Genomic DNA, 20,467 nt, shown 5'->3' on the forward strand with positions numbered 1-20,467 from the left:
TTTTATTTGGTGAGAATTAAACATTATTTTAATGCTTAAAAAGCCTTCCCTTGTTTGTTGTTGCTACTGACTGGTTCTCCGGGAAAAAAAAATTTGAAATGGGCCTAGTCCCGACTATTTTGGATAATCGGAGTTGTACTGTATAAATTTATGCAAAGTATAATCAGGATAGATGGTCAAAATATTTTTTCCCAGTTGAAGGGTATTAAATAAAAGACATTGGTTTGTGTGAGAAGTAAAGGATTTTAACATAACATAACAATTACAGCACGGAAACAGGCCATTAGGCCCTTCTAGTCCGCACTGAACCAAACACTCCTCTCTAGTCCCACCTACCTGCACAATGACCATAACCCTCCACCTTCTTCTCATCCATATACCTGTCCAGCTTTTTCTTAAATAATAAAATTGACTCTGCTGCCACTATTTCTCCCGGAAGCTCATTCCATACGGCTACCACTCTCTGAGTAAAGAAATTCCCCCTCATGTTACCTCTAAACCTCTGCCCCTTAACTCTTAACTCATGTCCTCTTGTTTCAATCTCTCCTACTCTTAATGGAAATAGTCTATCCACATCCACTCTGTCTATCCCTTTCATAATCTTAAATACCTCTATCAAATCCCCTCTCAACCTTCTACGCTCCAAAGAATGAAGACCTAATCTGCCCAATCTCTCCCTGTACTCTAGATGCTTAAACCCAGGTAACAATCTGGTAAATCTTCTCTGCACTCTCTCCACTCTGTTTATATCCTTCCAATAACAGGGCTTGGATTTTTGTGTTTTAATACCTGGAATGTTGCCAGAGGAAGAATTTGTCAATTGTACTATGTACATTGCTCCAAAATTGTTGCTGGAGCTGAAGAGGTACTTAATTTTTTTTTTAAGTCTTCAATGCTATACATCATTCAATTAAAAAGAGACAATAAGTATAAAGGAAAATAGATAACTATTATTCCAGTGTCAAGAAAAATTAACAGCTTTCCAACAGTACATACAGCCCTTTTGTGATGTTGATGCAGTTCATAATCAGTGTAACGAGGTTCCAGACCTTGACGGCTGTTGGAAAGAAACTGTTCTTCAACTTAGAGGTGCTGGTCTTCAGGACCTTCTGCCCAAGGTAGCAGTGAGAAGAACATGATCAGGGTGATGGGCTCCTTGATATTGGCTGCTTTCTTCAGTGGATGGTTGATCAGAGCCTGTGATGAACCTGGCTCCCTTCTGCATTCCTGGGCATTCAAATTTCCAAACCAGGCTGTGATTCAACCAGTCAGTATACTTTCCACAATACACCTGTAGAAAGATTATTATTGTATTGGATAATGTGTACATCTCTTCAGACCCCTTAGAAATAAGAGGTGTTGGTGCACTGCCTTTTCGGTTGCCTCAATGTGCTGGTTCCCGGCGAGGACTTCTGAAATATGGACTCCCAGGAACTTTAAAATACTAACCCTCAATGTGGACAGGTGTGACTTTCCTCAGCCTCCCCTTCTAAAAACCACCAGGAAGCTCCTTCGTATTGAGAACAAGGTTGTTCTGGCACCAACCAACCAGGTTCTTGGTCTCCATTCTATATGCTGACTCATTGTTTTCAGTTGTTTGGCCAACAAAGTTGATTTGATGGTGAATTTGTAGATAAGAGTTGGTGCCAAACTTAGCAACGTGATCATGATTGTACAGGGGATAAAGCAAGGGATGAAGTTCACAGCCTTGGGGTGCCCCACTATACAAAAACCTCTGTTTGTAAGGCAGCCTCTTACTTCCTTTGGCAGAGAATTCCACAGATTCACTTGTCTCTGGGAAAAGTAGTTCCTCCACATTTCTGTCCTAATCTACTCCCCTGTATCCTGAAGCCCTTAATAGACTTTTTTTTTTACATCAAACAGCTGGTCTTCAATCTCGAGGAGTTGGAAGAAAATAATTGTTAAATGTTTTCTCCTTCATCCCACAGGTAACTACTACAACAGTGGCAACTACTCCAGTTCGGGCAGTTCAGGGGGCTATTCGTACAGCCAGAATGATGGTTATGCTCCTCCACCAAAGAAGCCAATCAAGCCTCAACCCCCACTGCAGAAATCATATAGTGGTGGAGGGGGTGGGGGTGGTGGATACCAGTCTCAGCAATCGTCCTACAACCAGAGCCAGTATAGTAGCTATAGCCAACCTTCACTTTCAGCTTCAACAAAACCAAAAGTCTACAACAGTCAAAATTATTCCTATTCAGGATCCTCCTACGGTAGTTCCTATTCAAGTCAGAGTCTTGGTGGTAGCATGGAATACGAACGAAAAGGCGGTATGGAATTTTCTTTATTTCTTATTCAATGAATCACAAATGTAGAAAGAGTTTGCATTTAGGGGGCTGGCTGTGTGGGACGTGTTTTGTAAGTACTAGCGAGAAACCCGATTAATTTATAATCTCCCCAGTACCACCTAACCAAAAATTAGGCAAATCATCTCTCACCCAGGCATTTGAATTTTCAGTGGAGTTCGGCATTTTTAAAATCCACCTTCAAGTTTTATCAGTTCCCTCCCTGCCCGCCCTGACTCCCTCCGCTCCTTCCATGCAGTGCTAGGATGCGGCTCCTACATTTATCAGTTCCCTCCCTGCCCGCCCTGACTCCCTCCGCTCCTTCCATGCAGTGCTAGGATGCGGCTCCTACATTTATCAGTTCCCTCCCTGCCCGCCCTGACTCCCTCCGCTCCTTCCATGCAGTGCTAGGATGCGGCTCCTACATTTATCAGTTCCCTCCCTGCCCGCCCTGACTCCCTCCGCTCCTTCCATGCAGTGCTAGGATGCGGCTCCTACATTTATCAGTTCCCTCCCTGCCCGCCCTGATTCCCTCCGCTCCTTCCATGCAGTGCTAGGATGCGGCTCCTACATTTATCAGTTCCCTCCCTGCCCGCCCTGACTCCCTCCGCTCCTTCCATGCAGTGCTAGGATGCGGCTCCTACATTTATCAGTTCCCTCCCTGCCCGCCCTGACTCCCTCCGCTCCTTCCATGCAGTGCTAGGATGCGGCTCCTACATTTATCAGTTCCCTCCCTGCCCGCCCTGAGGGAGAATAATATTTTGTGAAAATAGCTTTGCTTTGCCACTGCATGTTCTAAAATAATTTTACGATTTTGTTCCAAGTAATAGAATAACAAAAATGATGTCCAATGAAAACTGCAAGTCTCGAGTTATTACAGGCGGTGAATTTTCTGCATTTCTCATTGGACAAGCTTGGCATGCTAGGAGCTAGTTATGGGCAAGTACTGGTTGGGATCAGGAGAACCAGACATTGTGGTTTGAGCATAGGACAAGCAGGTACTGCCTGGTAATCTAGAAGGGGCTTTGGAGTCTGGTTACAGATGGTCTGATGTATTGTGCTCAGTGTATATTTTTTTTTTAAATTGCTTAAAATTACTAGTTTTTTTAATGGCTTGAAATTGGGATGTATATTTTCAAAAATTTTCCAACTAGGAGTGCTGCCCCCAAACCCCTGCCCCCTTGACCCCATTATATGCCTCGCACAAGTGCTCAGTTCTTTTTTTAACCTCACTCACATGCCTGTCATCCTGACATCATCAATATGCCTCGAATTTTTAAAGTGAAATTGAGTAATTTGTAGATCTTGTAAAGGATTGGAGTCTTTGTAGTGACCTTGATTTCAATGCAGAGAGGTACTTGAACATGTACTGTCTTCGGGTAATTTGACCAGAGGCTTCTGCATGGAGGAGGTGTTTGCCAATTTGTGCTGATTGGGGTCTGCAGATGAGAAAGTCAAAGATTCGTTTGCAGAGTTTCACAGAGCCCTAGATCCTTTAGTTTGGTCATGTTTAGCTGGTATGGTGGTGTTGGAACATTGTGCCCCTAATTCAGGCAACTGGGATTAGTGTAAATGGGCAAGAAGTTCACCTGATGTGGCAGGTCAAAGGACTTGTTTCTGTGTTGTACAAATTTGTTACTGACAACATGCTTGGACAGGAGGTACTGTTCTGAAGGTTTTCAAACCTTGCACAGGAATCTGGACCAGCTGGAAACATGGGCTGAAAAATGGCAGATGGAATTTAATGCAGACAAGTGTTGCATTTTGGAAGGGCAAACCAAGAAAGGACATACATGGTATATGATAGGGCACTTAGGAGTGCGGTAGAACAGAGGGATCTGGGAATACATATACATAATTCCCTGAAAGTGGCATCACAGGTGGATAGAGTTGTAAACTTGGCACATTGGCCTTCATAAATCAAAGTATTGAGTACAGGAGTTGTGATGTCATGGTAAAGTTGTATAACACATTGGTGAGGCCAAATTTGGGGTCGTTTTTGTCACCTAATTAAAGGAGAGATAGCCATAAGATTTACTAGGATGTTGTCTGGACTTCAGGAACTGAGTTATAGGGAAAGGTTAAACTCATTAGGACTTTATTCCCTGGAACGTAGAAGAATGAGGGGAGATTTAATAGGTGTTCAAAATTATGAAGGGTAAAGACAGTAAATGTTGGTAGGTAAGATAAAAACCAGAGGATATGGGTTATGGTGAAAGGGGAAAGGTTTAGGGGGAACTTCTTCGCACATTTAACATTTATGGGGAATTTGGGCAGGCACATGGATGGGAGAGGTATGGAGGGACTGGGTGGAAGTTGGTGGTACTCAGCAGAAAAATGGTTCGGCACAGTCTCAAAGGGCCTGTTTCTGTGCTGTAATGTTCTGTGGTTCTATAGCAGGAGAAGAGGAGATCAGATATAGTAAATGAGAGATGGTTGATAATGTAAGTAGTAGGAGTATCCCATCTGGCATGTTGAACCTGCTCTGCCATTTATTAAGATCATGACTCTACTCCACTTCCCTATCTTTTGCTCTCTTGAGGGTTGTAGTATGATGTACAGTCTGACAAAAGAGGCAAAGTATTTAACAATTATGATTTGAGTTATATCAAAGGCATTTGTTTCCTTCACATGTCTGTTAAGCAGGAATATAGACAGTAAGATTGCTCAATAAAAGAAAAACTTGTGGTTTTTACAGGATATAGTGGTTCGTCATATGGTTCTGGTGGAGGTTCGTATTCTTCCAGCACATCAGGAGGTTATGGAGGAGGTGGAAATTCTGGTGGCTCTTATTCTGGTAAGATCTGTGAGTTTTGATTGACTGTGACTTTGAGTTGTAATTAGGCCCTGACTGATGGGTGTGATAGGCAGTCAACATTTTGGGCCTCAGCCCTTCATCGACTGCCTATTACTTTCTATGGATGCTGCGTGACCTGCCGAGCTTCTCCAGCAACTTTGATTATTGATCAAATTCTCGGGCACATACAGACTCCTTGTTTTCTTGCTGAAAATACTCAGCAGGTCTTTGAAAAGAGCAGAGTTAATGTTCCAAGTTAAATCATAACTGATGAAAAATTAACTCATCCCCTCCTGGGGTAGAGTCTTGTTCTCGGTGGTAGGATGGGTCTGAGCTGTTAGTTTAGAATTCAAAACATTTTTAAAAGGATGAATGAGGGGGAGACTGGGAGAAAGTGCTGTTGGCTGGTTTCATGACTAGGGTCAGTACAGGTGGTTGGCCATTTCAGGGTGAGGTGGGAGAACTTTGAAGCAAAATATTTTTTTTTTAAATTGCACAACAGAAAATGCTGAAAAAAAAACTTGAGGGTTGTTAACTCAGCTGGCAAACATCATGGGCATCTACAAGAGGCAGTGTCTTAAGAAAGCAGCCACTATCCTCTCAAGGACCCACACCACCAAGACTATACCCTCCAGTATGCTACCATTGGGGAAAAAGATACAGGAGCCTGAAGCACTCAACAGCACAAGGACAGCTTCTTCCCCTCCGCCATCTGATTCTTGAATGAACTTGGACCATAGAATCTACCTTACTTGGTATTTTTTGCACTATTTTTATTTATTTTGTAATGTGGTTTATATAAATATTTTGCACTGTGAGATGCTGCCACAAAATAACAAATTTATGACATGTTCATAACAAATTCTGATTTCTGAAATACTCAGCAGGTCAGGCCATTCAGTGGGAATTCTATGTGACTGTCCATTTCTGCTAATACTATTAATTGTTCACAGGATACTCATCCCAGAGTGGCTATAATGCACCGTTATCCGGAGGATATGGTTCCAGTCAGTCTTCCTATTCAAACCCTGGAGGGGGCTACAGCCGAGGGGACCATGTGAACACCTATCAATACAGATAAATAGTCACAGCTAGGGCCTGTTACAGAAAACTCTCTCCCTTCTGTTTTATTTTCTAACTGCTGTATCTTTTTTTACACTGCCAATGAATTTTAAAAAATTTTAAACACCTTGTCTGACCATTTTCCACTAGTACTGCATACTCTTATGGTTGAGTTTAATAGCATTCCTGTAGTAAGTAGTGCTGTGGTATGATGATGCTTCATTATCGTATTGAGGATCCAGACTGGAATCCAGTACCACCAATTAATTGGCCCATGGCTGCCTTCTATTTTGTGGTAGCAGAGCTCACTTCAATATTTCTGCGTTGTCATAATTGTATAAAATGTTAAATTATTATTTGTTTTGGAAGGTAGTGAGCAAAGGCCTTGGTAGTGGGCATTGCTGTCAACTACTGACCAAATAATGTCCTATATTGGATAAGATACTATACTGACAAGATTACAACAGATTAACTTGGTGTTGGCTTGTACTGAATAAAGATTTTCTTTTCATCTTTGTGACCCCAATGCTGTGATACTAAAGCAGAATGTTTGTTCCTCTTAATTATTCCATCCCTGTGCTATTGGCATCTTTATTTAGCTCCTTTTCAAATGAGATTTTAAAATAGTGCGCCAGAATAAACAGGCAATGATTGCACTCTGGTTCCAGTGATTCACTTTGTAATGGGTCTTTTTGCCTGGCAGTTGTGATGCTTTTTGTCCCTCTCTGTAATGTATGACTAATGATTTTCCTTGCAGCTGTCTAGAAGTGGAGCTTTGTCCTGAAATGTATTTCTCCTTTTCCCAGTTTAGTTTTATAATTGTGTGAATTATTTTAAGATACCATGTTTTGTACTTTTTTTCTTGTATTAGTTGAACATTATTGCAGTTGACCTTCCTCAGTGGTTCAATAAAATGTTTATAAAGTAAAGAGGAATCTTGATTTTTGTGCATTTTCCCTTTCAGGGAATTCTCGGTTTGGGCATCTTAATGAAGGCTGTCCCTAGTATTACATCTATGAAAGGCTGTGGGCCGAGCAGTGATAGAATGAGGTTACCTCTTATCAAAATCCATATCCACCACCATATAACCATTTACGGAGCAGAAACAGGCCATGTTGGCCTTTCGAGTCCGCACCGGGTCACTGATTTTGTGTGCCCTCTTCAGGCATTGGTCCCAGTAGAGCTTCTTCAAAATTCAATTATGTTATAAAGTGCAATATTACACAAAATTCATTTCATTCAGACATAAAACAGAGATACATTAGCAGAAAGTTAAATGAAGTGCTTCTTTCAGTCAAGAGAATTCCGAGACCTTGAAGCCTTCCCTTTATCAATTTCCTTTTATCACTTCCTCGTAAAACTCGGTTAAGCTCAAGGTACAACATGCCTCTTAAAGCCATACTCCCATCAATGTCATTCCCCATATTTCACTATTTATAATCTACCAAACCACATATCCTTGGAGGGAAATAGGAGCACCCAGGTCACATACTCCTCAATCAGAATCAAATGTGGGACTCTGGATCTGTGAGGCAGCCTAAATGTCACAAATACAAAAAAGCAAAGTATAGTTAAAAACCTCTGGTATCTGGCACCCGTGGGAATGATAAATGCTGGAGAAGTCTATTTTCTAGTTACTTGAGACTTATCCTTACATTGCCTAATACATCTGCATTAAGAATAAACAGTTCAAAAGACTAAACTGTTCTTTGACTAAACAAAACTCACGTGTGTGTGTGAATATATATATATATATATATATATATATATATACACCAATGAGGTTTGAGTTACTTTTTGTCTACCTTACGGCAGACAGAAGGCAATTTTTTGTGTAATATTACATGACAATAAACTGATTAACATGACATTCCTTTGTGCTCAGCCTTGTTGCAATTCAAAGTGGTACACAGAGCTAAATTGTCTTGTTTTTAATTCAGACATAAATTCCCGATGTGATAAATGTAAAACAGGTGATGCTACTTTCGTTCATATATTCTGGACATGCCCCAGTTTAGAAAAATTTTGGAAAGAAGTTTTTCAAACATTAGTGGCTATTCTCAATTTAAAATTGGAATGTTACCCTTTAATTGCTGATTTTGGAACATTCCGAGAAGATGATGTGTTACCAACTTCAATTCAATGCCACATTTTATCTTTTACTTTATTGATGGCCAGGTGTGCAATTTTGATTAAGTGAAAATACCCCACCTACACTTGCACAATGGCCAAGGGACATTATGTTGTTTAAATTTGGGGGAAAAAATTAGATTTTGTTCCATTCAATGAGAGCCCCACCCCCCATTCCTCTCCTCCAGTGGTTTAGGAAGGGTATCTAAAATTTACAACAGCATCCAGACCTGTTGGGAAGGCTGACCAAGGAAGAGCAAATCAGATTTAACAAGTGTAAATTATCTTTGGTAAGGACTTGCAAGGTAAATGTCAGGGTCCTGGTTGGAGTTCTAGAGCAAAGGGGTACAAGTGCATAGTTCCATGAAAGTGGTGACTCAGGTGGGAGGGGGAGCTTGGCACATTTGCCCTACACTATGAGACCTTGACACAGCTGTACAAGATGTTGGTGAGACAATCTAATTAGATATTCAAATGTTAAATTCCAAATGATATGGGGCTCGTTCATGGACTACTGTCATAACCTTAAGATTTAGTGTTAATGTGGAATTTTGGCATGGTGTTGTCACTCATTTTCAACCTTGTTCAGGGGAAGGGGTTTTTTAATTTATTTCCTTTGTTTTATGATCATTTTTATAACTTGTTGTATTTTCTTGGTCTTGTAGCACATTTCATAATTGTATTCAACTTTTCTACTGTATAAAACAAAAAATTAAAATAGAATCAGCTCAATGAGTGGCATCAACCAGCTTTTCATCCTGGACGACATCATTATTTGCTCCCATGTTCACCAAAGGTTTATGTGTTACTTCAGAGAACATTTACATTTAATTAAAAGCTTGCATATATTTTACTTACTTTAATTTTTTTTTAATATTTTTCAAGATTTTTTTGCCATTTGTTTGAATACTGTATTTTTTAAACTTGCATTTATGGCTGAAAAATATTACAACACAACATGAATAATTTCATCGGCACCAGGTTACAATCATCATGCTGGCTGTTGTGATGCACCCTCACCTGGTCAGAGTACGAAAGGCTTCCCATCTCCACATTGTCTACTCCAACTGAACATTGACAGCACTGAGTGCATCAACAGCCCAACCAGGGTATTGGTCTGCACTCCCATACATCTTCTTCATGAACTGCTGGATGAACTCCGGGAATTGTTTTTGCTGAATACTCTCACGGATTGAGCTCATCAAGTTTAACTGGAAAACACAAGCAACTGCCTTAAAATTGAGCCCTCCTGTACCAGGGAGTGCAGGAATGATCCTAGCAGATCAGGGTAACATGATCCTATTTCCTCAAGTCATAACTGATCTACCACAGTGATGTTTCTTATCCACATCCTTAATTCCCTCCATGGAGAAATTTCTCCTCATCTCAGACCTAAACCCTTACCTTTATTCTGAGATCATAAACCTGGTAGACTTTTAATTTTGTTCCATTCAATGAGAGCCCCACCCCCCATTCCTCTCCTCCAGTGGTTTAGGAAGGGTATCTAAAATTTACAACAGCATCCAGACCTGTTGGGAAGGCTGACCAAGGAAGAGCAAATCAGATTTAACAAGTGTAAATGATCTTTGGTAAGGACTTGCACGGTAAATGTCAGGGTCCTGGTTGGAGTTCTAGAGCAAAGGGGTACAAGTGCATAGTTCCATGAAAGTGGTGACTCAGGTGGGAGGGGGAGCTTGGCACATTTGCCCTACACTATGAGACCTTGACACAGCTGTACAAGATGTTGGTGAGACAATACTGGGGGCACTATGTGCAATTATGGACATCAACACGCTGGAAGAGGTGCAGCAGAGTGTTGCCAGGGCTGGAGAGATTGAGAAGCAGGAGAGGCTGGGTCAGAAATTGAAAGTATGGATTTGAACCATTCGAAATATTGTAAGTCGGTGAGCACCTGTATAACTCGAGAGAATAGACTCAGTGTAACTTGTTTAAAGGACTGCGAGAAGAAAAAAGTTCACATCAGTTTACTCCGAGTGTGCGTAAATGCATATTGGCCTTCGTAAATCAAAGTACCGAGTACAGGAGTTGTAAAGTTATCTGAGAAATTGGTGAGGCCAAATTTGGAGTTTTGGTCACCTAACTACAGGAAAGATATCAATAAGATAGAAAGAGTGCATAGAAGTTTTACTAGGATGTTGCCTGGACTTCAGGAACTGAGTTATAGGTAAAGGTTAAACATGTTAGGACTTTATTCCCTGAAGTGTAGAAGAATGAGGGGAGATTTGATAGAGGTATTTAAAATTATGAGGGGGCTAGACAGAGTAAATGCAGTTAGCTTTTTCCAGTGAGGGTAGGTGAATTACAAACCAGAGGGCATTGGTTAAGGGGGAACATTAGGGGGAAGGTCTTCACACGAGTGTGGGAGAGTGGTACGAGCTGCCATCTGAAGTGATGAATTTTAGCATTGAATGGGAGAGGTACAGAGGGCTAGGGACTAGGTGCAGGTCATTGGAACTAGGCAGAATAATATTTTGACACATACGAGAAACGCCAAATGGCCAGTTTTCTGTGCTGTAATGTTCTATGGAATATGTGTATATGTATTATGGTGGATGTCTCATCATTGTGCAACCTGAGGCACTTGCCCCTGTGGAACAGATTACCCCAGTTGCCAGAGGAAGCAAGCGTAATTGGAAAGGAGGGAGACGACAACATCTGCAGTGGAAGCACTATATAGATTTCAATGTCACTTATCTGAGTGGGTTAAAAAGGAGCTATCATATCAAATGAAATGCACAAACAAGAGCAGCAGGGATCTCATTCTGCACCATAGCTCCATGTCATCAAACATTCAAGGACATCAATCTGACCTGCTCTTTCATGCAGCAAGTCTAAACCTTTCCCTCCAAGCACGTTCACAGATCAAATTGAAATTGTATAAGGCATCGGTGAGGCCAAATTTGGACTATTGTGTGCAGTTTTGGTCGCTGAATTATAGGAAAGATAAACAGTTTAGAGAAAGTGCAGAGGAGGGTTACGAGAATGTTGCTGGGGTTTGAGTTACAGGGAAAGGTTGTGCAGGCTGGGACTTTATTCTCTGGAGCATAGAAGGTTGAGGGGTGATTTGATAAGAGTCAATGTGGATAGGCTTTTTCAACTGAGAGTGGAGGAGATTCAAACAAGAGGGTTGAGAGTAAAAGGGGAAAAGTTTAAAGGAAACGAGGGGGAATTTCTTCACGCAGAGGGTAGTGGGGATAATGGAATGAACTTCCGGCAGAGGTGGTAGAAATGAAATTGATGTTAATATTCAAGGGAAGGTTGGATAGGTACATGGACGGGAGAGGTGTGGGGGGTTATGGGCCAAATGCAGGTCAGTGGGACTAGTGGGAGATGTTTGGCACGGACCAATGATGGTATATTCCAACATTCTCCACCCAGAGTGAAGACAGAATGCAGGCACAGGGCAAACACTGAACAAAGGGGAGGCAAAGAGAAACACTACGGACACGTTTATTTGATTTCGGTTATGTCTGGTCACAACCGATGGATTTGAATAGGTTGAATAAAGAACAGTTGGGCGTCATGGTTAGGGTAGCGGTTATAGCACCAGCGATCGGGACCGGGGCTTGAATCCCACGCTGTCTTACAGTTTGTAAGTTCTCCAGGTACTCTGCTTTCCTCCCACCATTCAAAACGAACTGGGGTTGTAGGTCGATTGGGTGAATTTGGGTGGCACGGCCTGTTACTGTGCTGTATATCTAAATTTTTTAAAAGTACATAAATAAAAATGTCAGCGCTGCTTCTGGTGTGGACATGGGAGAGCGGAGAAACAGCATTGTTCTGAAGGGATTGGCAAGAAAGAAAAGGGGGTGGGGTAGTATTGATGGTGAGAGATTGACACGATTGACAGAAAGGATATCAACTCGGAAGATGCGGAATCTATATGGGTAGAACTGAGGAATAGCAAGGGGCGGAAAACGTTAGTGGGGGTGGTATATAGGCCTCCAAATAGTAGTATAGAGGCGAGGGAAGGCATTAAAAGAGAAATTAGAAAAGCATGCAATAAGGGAACAGCTGTCATCATGGGAGACTTTAATTTGCATATAGATTGGACTAGCCAAATTAGTAAAAATACTGAGGAGGAGGAATTCCTTGAATGTTTACGGGACAGTTATCTAGACAAATATGTCGAGGAACCAACTCGGGAGCAGGCCATTTTAGATTGGGTATTATGCAATGATAAGGGGCTAATCAACAATCTTGTTGTACGAGGCCCTTTGGGTAGGAGCGATCACAATATGATCGAATTCTCACTCGACGTGGAGAGTGATGAAATTAAAACCGAGACTAAGGTCCTGAATTTAAATAAAGGAAATTATGATGGTATGAGATGGGAGTTGAGTAAGATTGATTGGGTGGTGTTTATGGGGGAGTTGACTGTGGATAGACAATGGAAAGCATTCACAGATCTAATGGAGAAATTGCAAAAATCGTTTATACTGGTTTGGCATAAAAATAAACCAAACACAGTGACTCAACTGTGGACAACAAGGGAAATTAGAGACAGCATTAGGTCCAAAGAGAGAGCATATCAATTGGCCAAAAAAAAGTACCACAACCGAAGACTGGGAACAGTTCAAGATGCACCAAAGGAGGTCAAAGGGATTAATCAAGAGAGCAAAAATAAATTACGAAAGTAAGCTTACGGCAAATATAAAAACCGACTGCAAAAGCTTTTATAAATATGTCAAGAGGAAAAGATTGGTGAAATCCAGAGTAGGTCCCTTGCAGTCGGAATCAGGGGAATATATAATGGGGAATACGGAAATGGCAGACCAATTAAATTCTTACTTTAGTTCTGTTTTTACAAGAGAGGATACAAATAACCTCCCAAGGATGTTGGGAAACATAGAGACTAATGCAAGGGAGGAACTGAAAGAAATCAGTATCTCTAAGGACATGGTCTTGGGGAAATTGATGGGATTGAAGCAGATAAATCCCAAGGGCCTGATAATCTACATTCTAGGGTACTTAAGGAAGTGGCCATTCAGATAGCAGATGCTTTAAGAATTATTTTCCAGAACTCGATAGACTCAGGATCAGTACCCATGGATTGGAGGGTAGCTAATGTTACCCCACTATTTAAAAAGGTGGGTAGAGAAAAAGCGGGGAATTATAGGCCGGTGAGCCTTACATCAGTAGTGGGCAAAATGATGGAATCCATTATTAAGGATGTAATAGCGGTGCATATGACTAGCAGAGAAGGGATCGGACGGAGTCGACATGGATTTACAAAAGGTAAATCGTGCTTGACAAATCTATTGGAATTCTTTGAGATGGTGACAGGTAAAATAGATGGGGGAGAGCCAGTGGATGTGGTGTACCTGGACTTCCAAAAGGCCTTCGATAAGGTCCCGAATAAATGACTGGCTTCCAAAATCAAGGCTCATGGGATTGGGGGCAAAGTATTGATGTGGATTGAGAACTGGCTGGTAGGTAGAAGACAGAGAGTTGGGATAAATGGCTCGTTTTCTGAGTGGCAGGCGGTGACCAGTGGGGTGCCACAGCGATCTGTACTGGGACCCCAGCTGTTCACAATTTACATTAATGATCTGGATGAGGGGATTGGATGTAATTTCTCCAAATTTGCAGATGCCACTAAGCTAGGAGGGGTTGTGTGCACAGAAGAGGGGGTCAGGAAGCTCCAGTGTGATTTGGATAACTTGAGGGACTGGGCAGATACATGGCAAATGCACTACAATGTAGATAAATGTGAGGTTATCCACTTTGGTAATACAAACTGGAGGGCAGATTACTATTTGAATGGCAATAGATTAAGAGATGCGGAAGTGCAGAGAGACCTAGGGGTACTTGTACACCAGTCTCTGAAGGCGAGCATGCAGGTACAGCAGGCGGTTAAAAAGGCAAATGGTATGTTGGCCTTCATATCAAAAAGGTTTGAGTATAGGAACAAGGATACCTTACTGAAGCTGTACAGGGCCTTGGTGAGACCACACCTGGAGTATTGTGTGCAGTTTTGGTCACCTTATCTAAGGAAGGATGCTCTTGCAATGGAGGGAGTGCAGAGGCGATTCACCAGATTGATACCTGGAATGGCAGGAATGACTTATGAGGAAAGATTGCGCAAATTGGGATTGTACTCGCTGGAGTTTAGAAGATTGAGAGGGGATCTGATAGAGACATATAAAATTCTGGCAGGACTGGACAGAATGGATGCAGATGGGATGTTTCCAATGATGGGAAAATCCAGAACCCGGGGCCATGGTTTGAGGATAATAGGCAAACCATTGGGAGGAGTCACGTGATGGAGTAGTGGCCGGTCGGGGAACTCCAGCTCTCTCCAGAAAAGTTAAAAAAAGACAGTGATAAAACAAAAACCAAAATAAAGTGAAAGTAAAGGTGTGGAGAAAATGGCAGCGAAAAAAGAAAAGCCAAAAGCAACGGGAAGAAGAGAAGAAGAAAGGACGTCGGAAGAAGAAGGTGAAGGACTTACCTGTCCGAGGAGGCCCGCCGCGGAGAGAGAAGCCCGCTCCCTAAGGTCAGTTGAAGTCCCGAACTCGGGACCACAAAAATGGTTCACGGTGCCAAGCAAAAGTGCGCAACCGCGCATGCGCAAGACAAAAATAACACTGACGGGAGGGGGGACCAGCTGAGGAGTCGATCTCCACAGCTGAGATTGACAGCCACAACAAAACAGCAAGAGGAAAACACAGAAAATAACGAGAGCAAGAAAGAAGAGAGTAAAAAGAAATCAAAGAAACAACAGATGACCAACCCAGAGGAAGACACTTCTAATAAAAATAAGACGACCAAAAATACTCAACAAGATAAAACAAACAACCCAACAAGAAAACCAGAAGAGACAGAGGTAAAGGACACAGATCCTGGAGTGGACTCAGAAGAAGAGGAGAAAGAACACAGAGAAATGGAAGATGAAGGGAAGGGCAAGTACATGGATATATTTTTTTTAAAGAATATATGGAATCAGTAAAAGAATGGCAGTCACAAGAATTCAGTGAAATAAAAAGAAGAGTAAAAAGTACAGAAGAAAAAATGAATAGATTAGAGATGATCATGTCAGATATAAGAAAAAGAGTGGACAAGGTGGAAGAACGAGAAACAGCCGTAGAAATGGAAGTAGAGGACTTAAAAGAGAAATTAGAAGAATCTGATAAAAAAGTTAAAGAGACACAAGAGCTGTTAGCTCAGAAGATAGATATAATGGAAAATTATAATAGAAGAAACAATATAAAGATAGTGGGCTTTAAGGAAGATGAAGAAGGCAAGAATATGAGAGAATTTATAAAAGAATGGATCCCCAGGGTCCTAGGAAGACCAGAATTACAGGAAGAAATGGAAATAGAAAGGGCACACAGAACATTAGCCCCTAAACCACAACCACAACAAAAACCAAGATCTATTCTAGTAAAATTCTTAAGATATACAACAAGAGAAAATATATTGGAGAAAGCAATGAGGAAAATAAGAGAAGACAAAAAACCACTGGAATACAAAGGTCAAAAAATTTTTTTCCATCCAGATACAAGTTTTGAACTCCTGAAGAAGAGGAAGGAGTTTAATACAGCAAAAATGATCCTATGGAAAAAAGGATATAAATTTATGCTAAAGTATCCAGCGGTACTTAAAATAGTTATTCCAGGGCAGCAAAACAGACTATTCTTGGATCCGAAGGAAGCAAGAAAATTTGCAGAACAACTACAAAACAGACAGAGAGAGGAAGATATGTAACGAGAACAAAAATGATCACAAAAATATGTATGTGTGTATGTATATATAAAAAATATAGAATATAGATAAGAACTAAGAAGGGAAAGAAAGGGAAGAAAGTAAGTATGGGGGGAATTAAGAGAGTGACCTTTGTTATATGTGAAGATTAAAATCTATTCTGGGGAGGGCTGGGTGGGGAAGAGTTATGGTCACTGCGAAATCAGTTGAGGCTTGGGAGTGAATTCGCAAATCCAAATGGAGAGGGGAGATGTGGTTGCCCGAAAAGGGACAAAGGGCAACTCAGGAAGGGGAGGGGATAGTGGAGTTAAAGGAATTTTAGATAGGAGAATAAGGGGAATGTTTGATGTTTTAGAAATGTTGTCTTATAAAGTGTTCAAAAAAAGAAAGCAGAAATGGATAAGAAGGAAAGGTGATGATGAGGAAACAGAAAGGAAAGATAAACAAAGTATGAAATGGCTATGTTGAACTATATGACTTTAAATATTAATGAATACATAACCAAATCAAAAGGAAGAAACTGCTAAATTTACTGAAAAGAGAAAAACTTGATATAGCATTCGTGCAAGAAACACACAACTGAAGTGGAGCACAAGAAATTAAAGAGAGATTGGATAGGAAATGTAACAGCAGCGTCATATAATTCAAAAGCTAGAGGAGTAGCTATATTAATCAGTAAAAATGTACCAATAAAAATAGAAGAGGAAATAATAGATCCAGCAGGGAGATATGTAATGATAAAATGTCAGATATATTCGGAGTTTTGGAATTTACTCAATGTATATTCACCTAACGAAGAAGATCAAAAATTTATGCAAGATATTATTTTGAAGATACCAGACACGCAAGGGAACATACTAATAGGAGGGGATTTCAACCTTAATTTGGATTCAAACATGGATAAAACTGGGAAAAAAATTAACAGAAAGAACAAAGTAACCAAATTTATAATTAAATCGATGGAAGAAATGCAACTTTTGGATATATGGAGGAAACAACACCAAAAGGAAAAGGAATATTCATATTACTCGGGTAGACATAAAACATACTCAAGAATAGACCTATTCCTGTTATCAGCTCGCATGCAAGACAGAGTTAGGAAAACAGAATATAAAGCTAGACTATTATCGGACCACTCATGCCTGATATTGACAATAGAGTTAGAGGACATCCCACCAAGAATGTATAGATGGAGATTAAACTCCGTGCTACTTAAAAGGCAGGATTTTAGAGAATTCATTGAACGACAAATTAAAATGTACTTTGAAATAAATACAGGATCAGTGGAAGATAAGTTTATACTATGGGACGCAATGACAGCGTTCATCAGAGGGCAAATAATAAGTTATGTAACTAAGATGAAGAAGGACTACAATCAAGAAACAGAGCAGTTGGAAAGGGAAATAGCAAATATAGAAAAAGAATTAGCAATGAAGGAAGACACAACTAAAAGAAGAGAATTGGCAGATAAAAAAATAAAATATGAAACACTACAAACATATAAGGTGGAGAAGAACATAATGAAGACAAAACAGAAATATTATGAACTAGGGGAAAAAACGCACAAAATTCTAGCGTGGCAGCTTTAGACAGAACAAACTAAGAGAATGGTATTGGCATTAAGGAAAAAAGACAAGCAAATCACATATAATCCAACGGAGATTAATGAAAACTTCAGAGAATTCTACGAACAATTATGTCAAACTGAAAACAAAGGGAAAGAAGACAAGATAGATGAATTTTTAACTAAAATTGAACTACTGAAATTACAAACAGAGGAACAAAATAAATTAACAGAACCATTTGAAATAAAAGAAATACAAGAGATAATAAAAAAAACTACCGAATAATAAAACACCAGGAGGGGATGGATTCCCCATAGAATTCTATAAAACATTTAAAGATTTATTAATTCCTCCCCTTCTGGAAGTAATCAACCAGATTGATAAAACACAAAGCTTACCAGATTCATGCAAACCAGCAATAATTACAGTAATAACAAAGACAGGGAAAGATCCACTCGCACCAGCGTCATATAGACCAATATCTTTACTTAACACAGATTATAAGATAATAGCTAAAACTATTAGCAAACAGATTAGCCGACTATGTACCAAAAATAATAAATCTAAACCAAATTGGATTTATTAAAAAAAGACGAACAGACAATATCTATAAATTTATTAACTTAATTCATGCAGTAGAAGGAAATAAAGCTCCAACAGTAGCGGTTGCTTTAGACGCAGAGAAGGCCTTTGATAGAGTAGAATGGAATTATTTATTCAAAGTACTACAAAAATTCAGCTTACCAGAGAATTATATTAATTGGATTAAAGCATTATATAAGGGGCCATTGGCGAAAGTGACAGTAACTTAAGCAGATCAACAAGGCAGGGATGCCCACTATCTCCCTTATTGTTCGCATTAGCCATAGAACCACTAGCAGAACTGATAAGAACAGAAAATAAAACAAAAGGGATAAAATTAAAAGACAAGGAATATAAAATCAGTTTATTTGCAGATGACGTTATAGTATACTTAGCAGAACCAGAAATATCAATAAAGGAATTACATAGGAAATTGAAGGAATATGGAGAAGTGTCGGGGTACAAGATTAACGCAAATAAAAGTGAAGCAATGCCAATGAATAATGCGGATTTCTCAAAATTTAAGAAAGAATCACCATTCAGATGGCAAACGCAAGCAATGCGATACCTTGGTATACAAATAAATAAAAACCTCGGCCATCTATATAAACTCAATTATTTTCCACTAATGAAAAAATTACAAGACGACTTAGAGCATTGGAAAGACTTACCACTAACACTGATAGGAAGGATAAACTGTGTTAAAATGAACATTTTCCCAAGGATACAATACCTATTTCAGGCATTACCAATACAGTTAACAGAGAAATTCTTCAAGGAGTTGAAGAAAGTAATAAGGAATTTTTAATGGAAAGGGGGGAAACCGATGATAGTACTAGATAAATTAACAGAATGGTATAAAATAGGGGAGAAGATACCCGAACATATATTATATAAATGGGATGAAAAATTGGTACAACGTAGGAATTCTCCAGTATTGCATCATCTGCTCAACATTTGGAAGAAGGCTCATGTAGAAAGGAATAAAACAAGTTACCAACTACCAAAACTAATACTGATGCAAAATCAGCTAATCCCTTTAACAATAGATAACCTTTCCTTTAGAGAATGGGAGAAAAAAGGGATCAAAAGAATAGAAAATTGTTTTTCAGGAAATAAATTATTATCCTTTGAACAAATGAAGGATAAATATAATATAACTCACGATACAGTGTTGGCATACTACCAACTAAAATCCTACTTGAAGGACAAATTGGGAAACAGTCTGAGGTTACCAGAAGGAAGTAATTTTGAATATGTGATTACAGACACAATGATAACTAAAAAATTTGTAACAAACATGTATATTAAACTACAAGGAAAGGAGAACGAGGAAACAAATGGTAAAACTAAAAAATAGGAACAAGATCTAAACAAAGATAAAGAATGAAACATGGGAGAAGTTATGCTCAGGAACTGTGAGAAATACAATAAACACGAGGTTACGTATGATACAATATAACTGGATACACAGGCTATACATTACACCTCAAAAGTTAAATAAATGGGACCCAACAGTATCTGACAGATGTTTTCGCTGTAAAAAAGAAATGGGAATAACAATTCATGCAATTTGGACATGTGAGAAAGTGAAAAAATTTTGGGAAGATCTAAACCAGATATTAAATAAAATCACAAAAAGCAATATACCAAAAATCCCAGAGATCTTCCTCCTAAGTAACATAAAAAACAAAGAATTTGGACTCGATTTGGATGGAGCACAAAAAAGATTTGTTAGGATAGCCCTAGCTGTAGCAAAAAAATGTATTATGTCAACCTGGAAATTAGAAGATAACTTGAGAATACAACAATGGTATATAGAAATGAATAAATGTATTCCATTAGAAAAAATAACCTATAATTTAAGAAATAACATTACAATATTTGAACAAATATGGGAGCCATACATGAAACACAATAGAGAAAACCTACCGTGGACATCTACCACCTAAAATGACAGAAGGAGAAGATAATGAAAAGAACTGACTCAGTGGAACTTCTTGTTTGTTTTTATTGAGTGACAACATTGTTTGACGGGTTTAATGTATCCTATTTTCTGAACTTTAAATAAATGGGAGGGGAGGTGAGGGAGGGAGGGAGGGGAGGAGAGAAGGGGGGGAGAAAACGACACTGTATATATTTAACAAGGAAAATGTATGTATCTTGATCAATATGGTTTATAGTGTGAAAAATAAAAAATAATTTAAAAAAAACAGGCAAACCATTTAGGACCGAGATAAGGAGGAATTTCTTTACCCAGAGGGTGGTGAATCTGTCGAATTCATTGCCACAGAGGG

General features: G+C 39.6%; 2 protein-coding genes across 10 annotated transcripts in view; one reads left to right on the top strand and one right to left on the bottom strand.

Annotated features, from left to right (window-relative positions):
* The window catches only part of ilf3b (interleukin enhancer binding factor 3b), a 70,111-nt gene extending 63,017 nt beyond the window's left edge, over positions 1 to 7,094 (top strand). For all 8 annotated transcript variants that reach the window (XM_069927526.1, XM_069927522.1, XM_069927528.1 and 5 more), the window contains 3 exons: positions 1,950 to 2,291; positions 5,005 to 5,103; positions 6,057 to 7,094. In XM_069927526.1, the coding sequence (XP_069783627.1) occupies positions 1,950 to 2,291; positions 5,005 to 5,103; positions 6,057 to 6,184 (569 nt within the window). In that variant the 3' untranslated portion in view covers positions 6,185 to 7,094. The remainder of the gene's footprint in view (positions 1 to 1,949; positions 2,292 to 5,004; positions 5,104 to 6,056) is intronic.
* qtrt1 (queuine tRNA-ribosyltransferase 1) overlaps positions 966 to 20,467 on the bottom strand; it is a 40,728-nt gene continuing 21,226 nt past the window's right edge. Inside the window, exons 10-11 of one of the 2 annotated variants that reach the window (XM_069927533.1) lie at positions 9,316 to 9,506; positions 966 to 1,291 (exon numbers count right to left, since the gene is read on the bottom strand). In XM_069927533.1, coding sequence (XP_069783634.1) covers positions 9,354 to 9,506 — 153 coding nt within the window. In that variant the 3' untranslated portion in view covers positions 966 to 1,291; positions 9,316 to 9,353. Of the gene's footprint in view, positions 1,292 to 7,432; positions 7,703 to 9,315; positions 9,507 to 20,467 lie in introns of those variants that run through there. The other variant, XM_069927532.1, reaches the window with a different exon arrangement.

The sequence above is a fragment of the Narcine bancroftii genome, chromosome 3 (genome assembly GCF_036971445.1).
Source record: "Narcine bancroftii isolate sNarBan1 chromosome 3, sNarBan1.hap1, whole genome shotgun sequence".
NCBI classification, from domain to species: Eukaryota; Metazoa; Chordata; class Chondrichthyes; order Torpediniformes; family Narcinidae; genus Narcine; species Narcine bancroftii.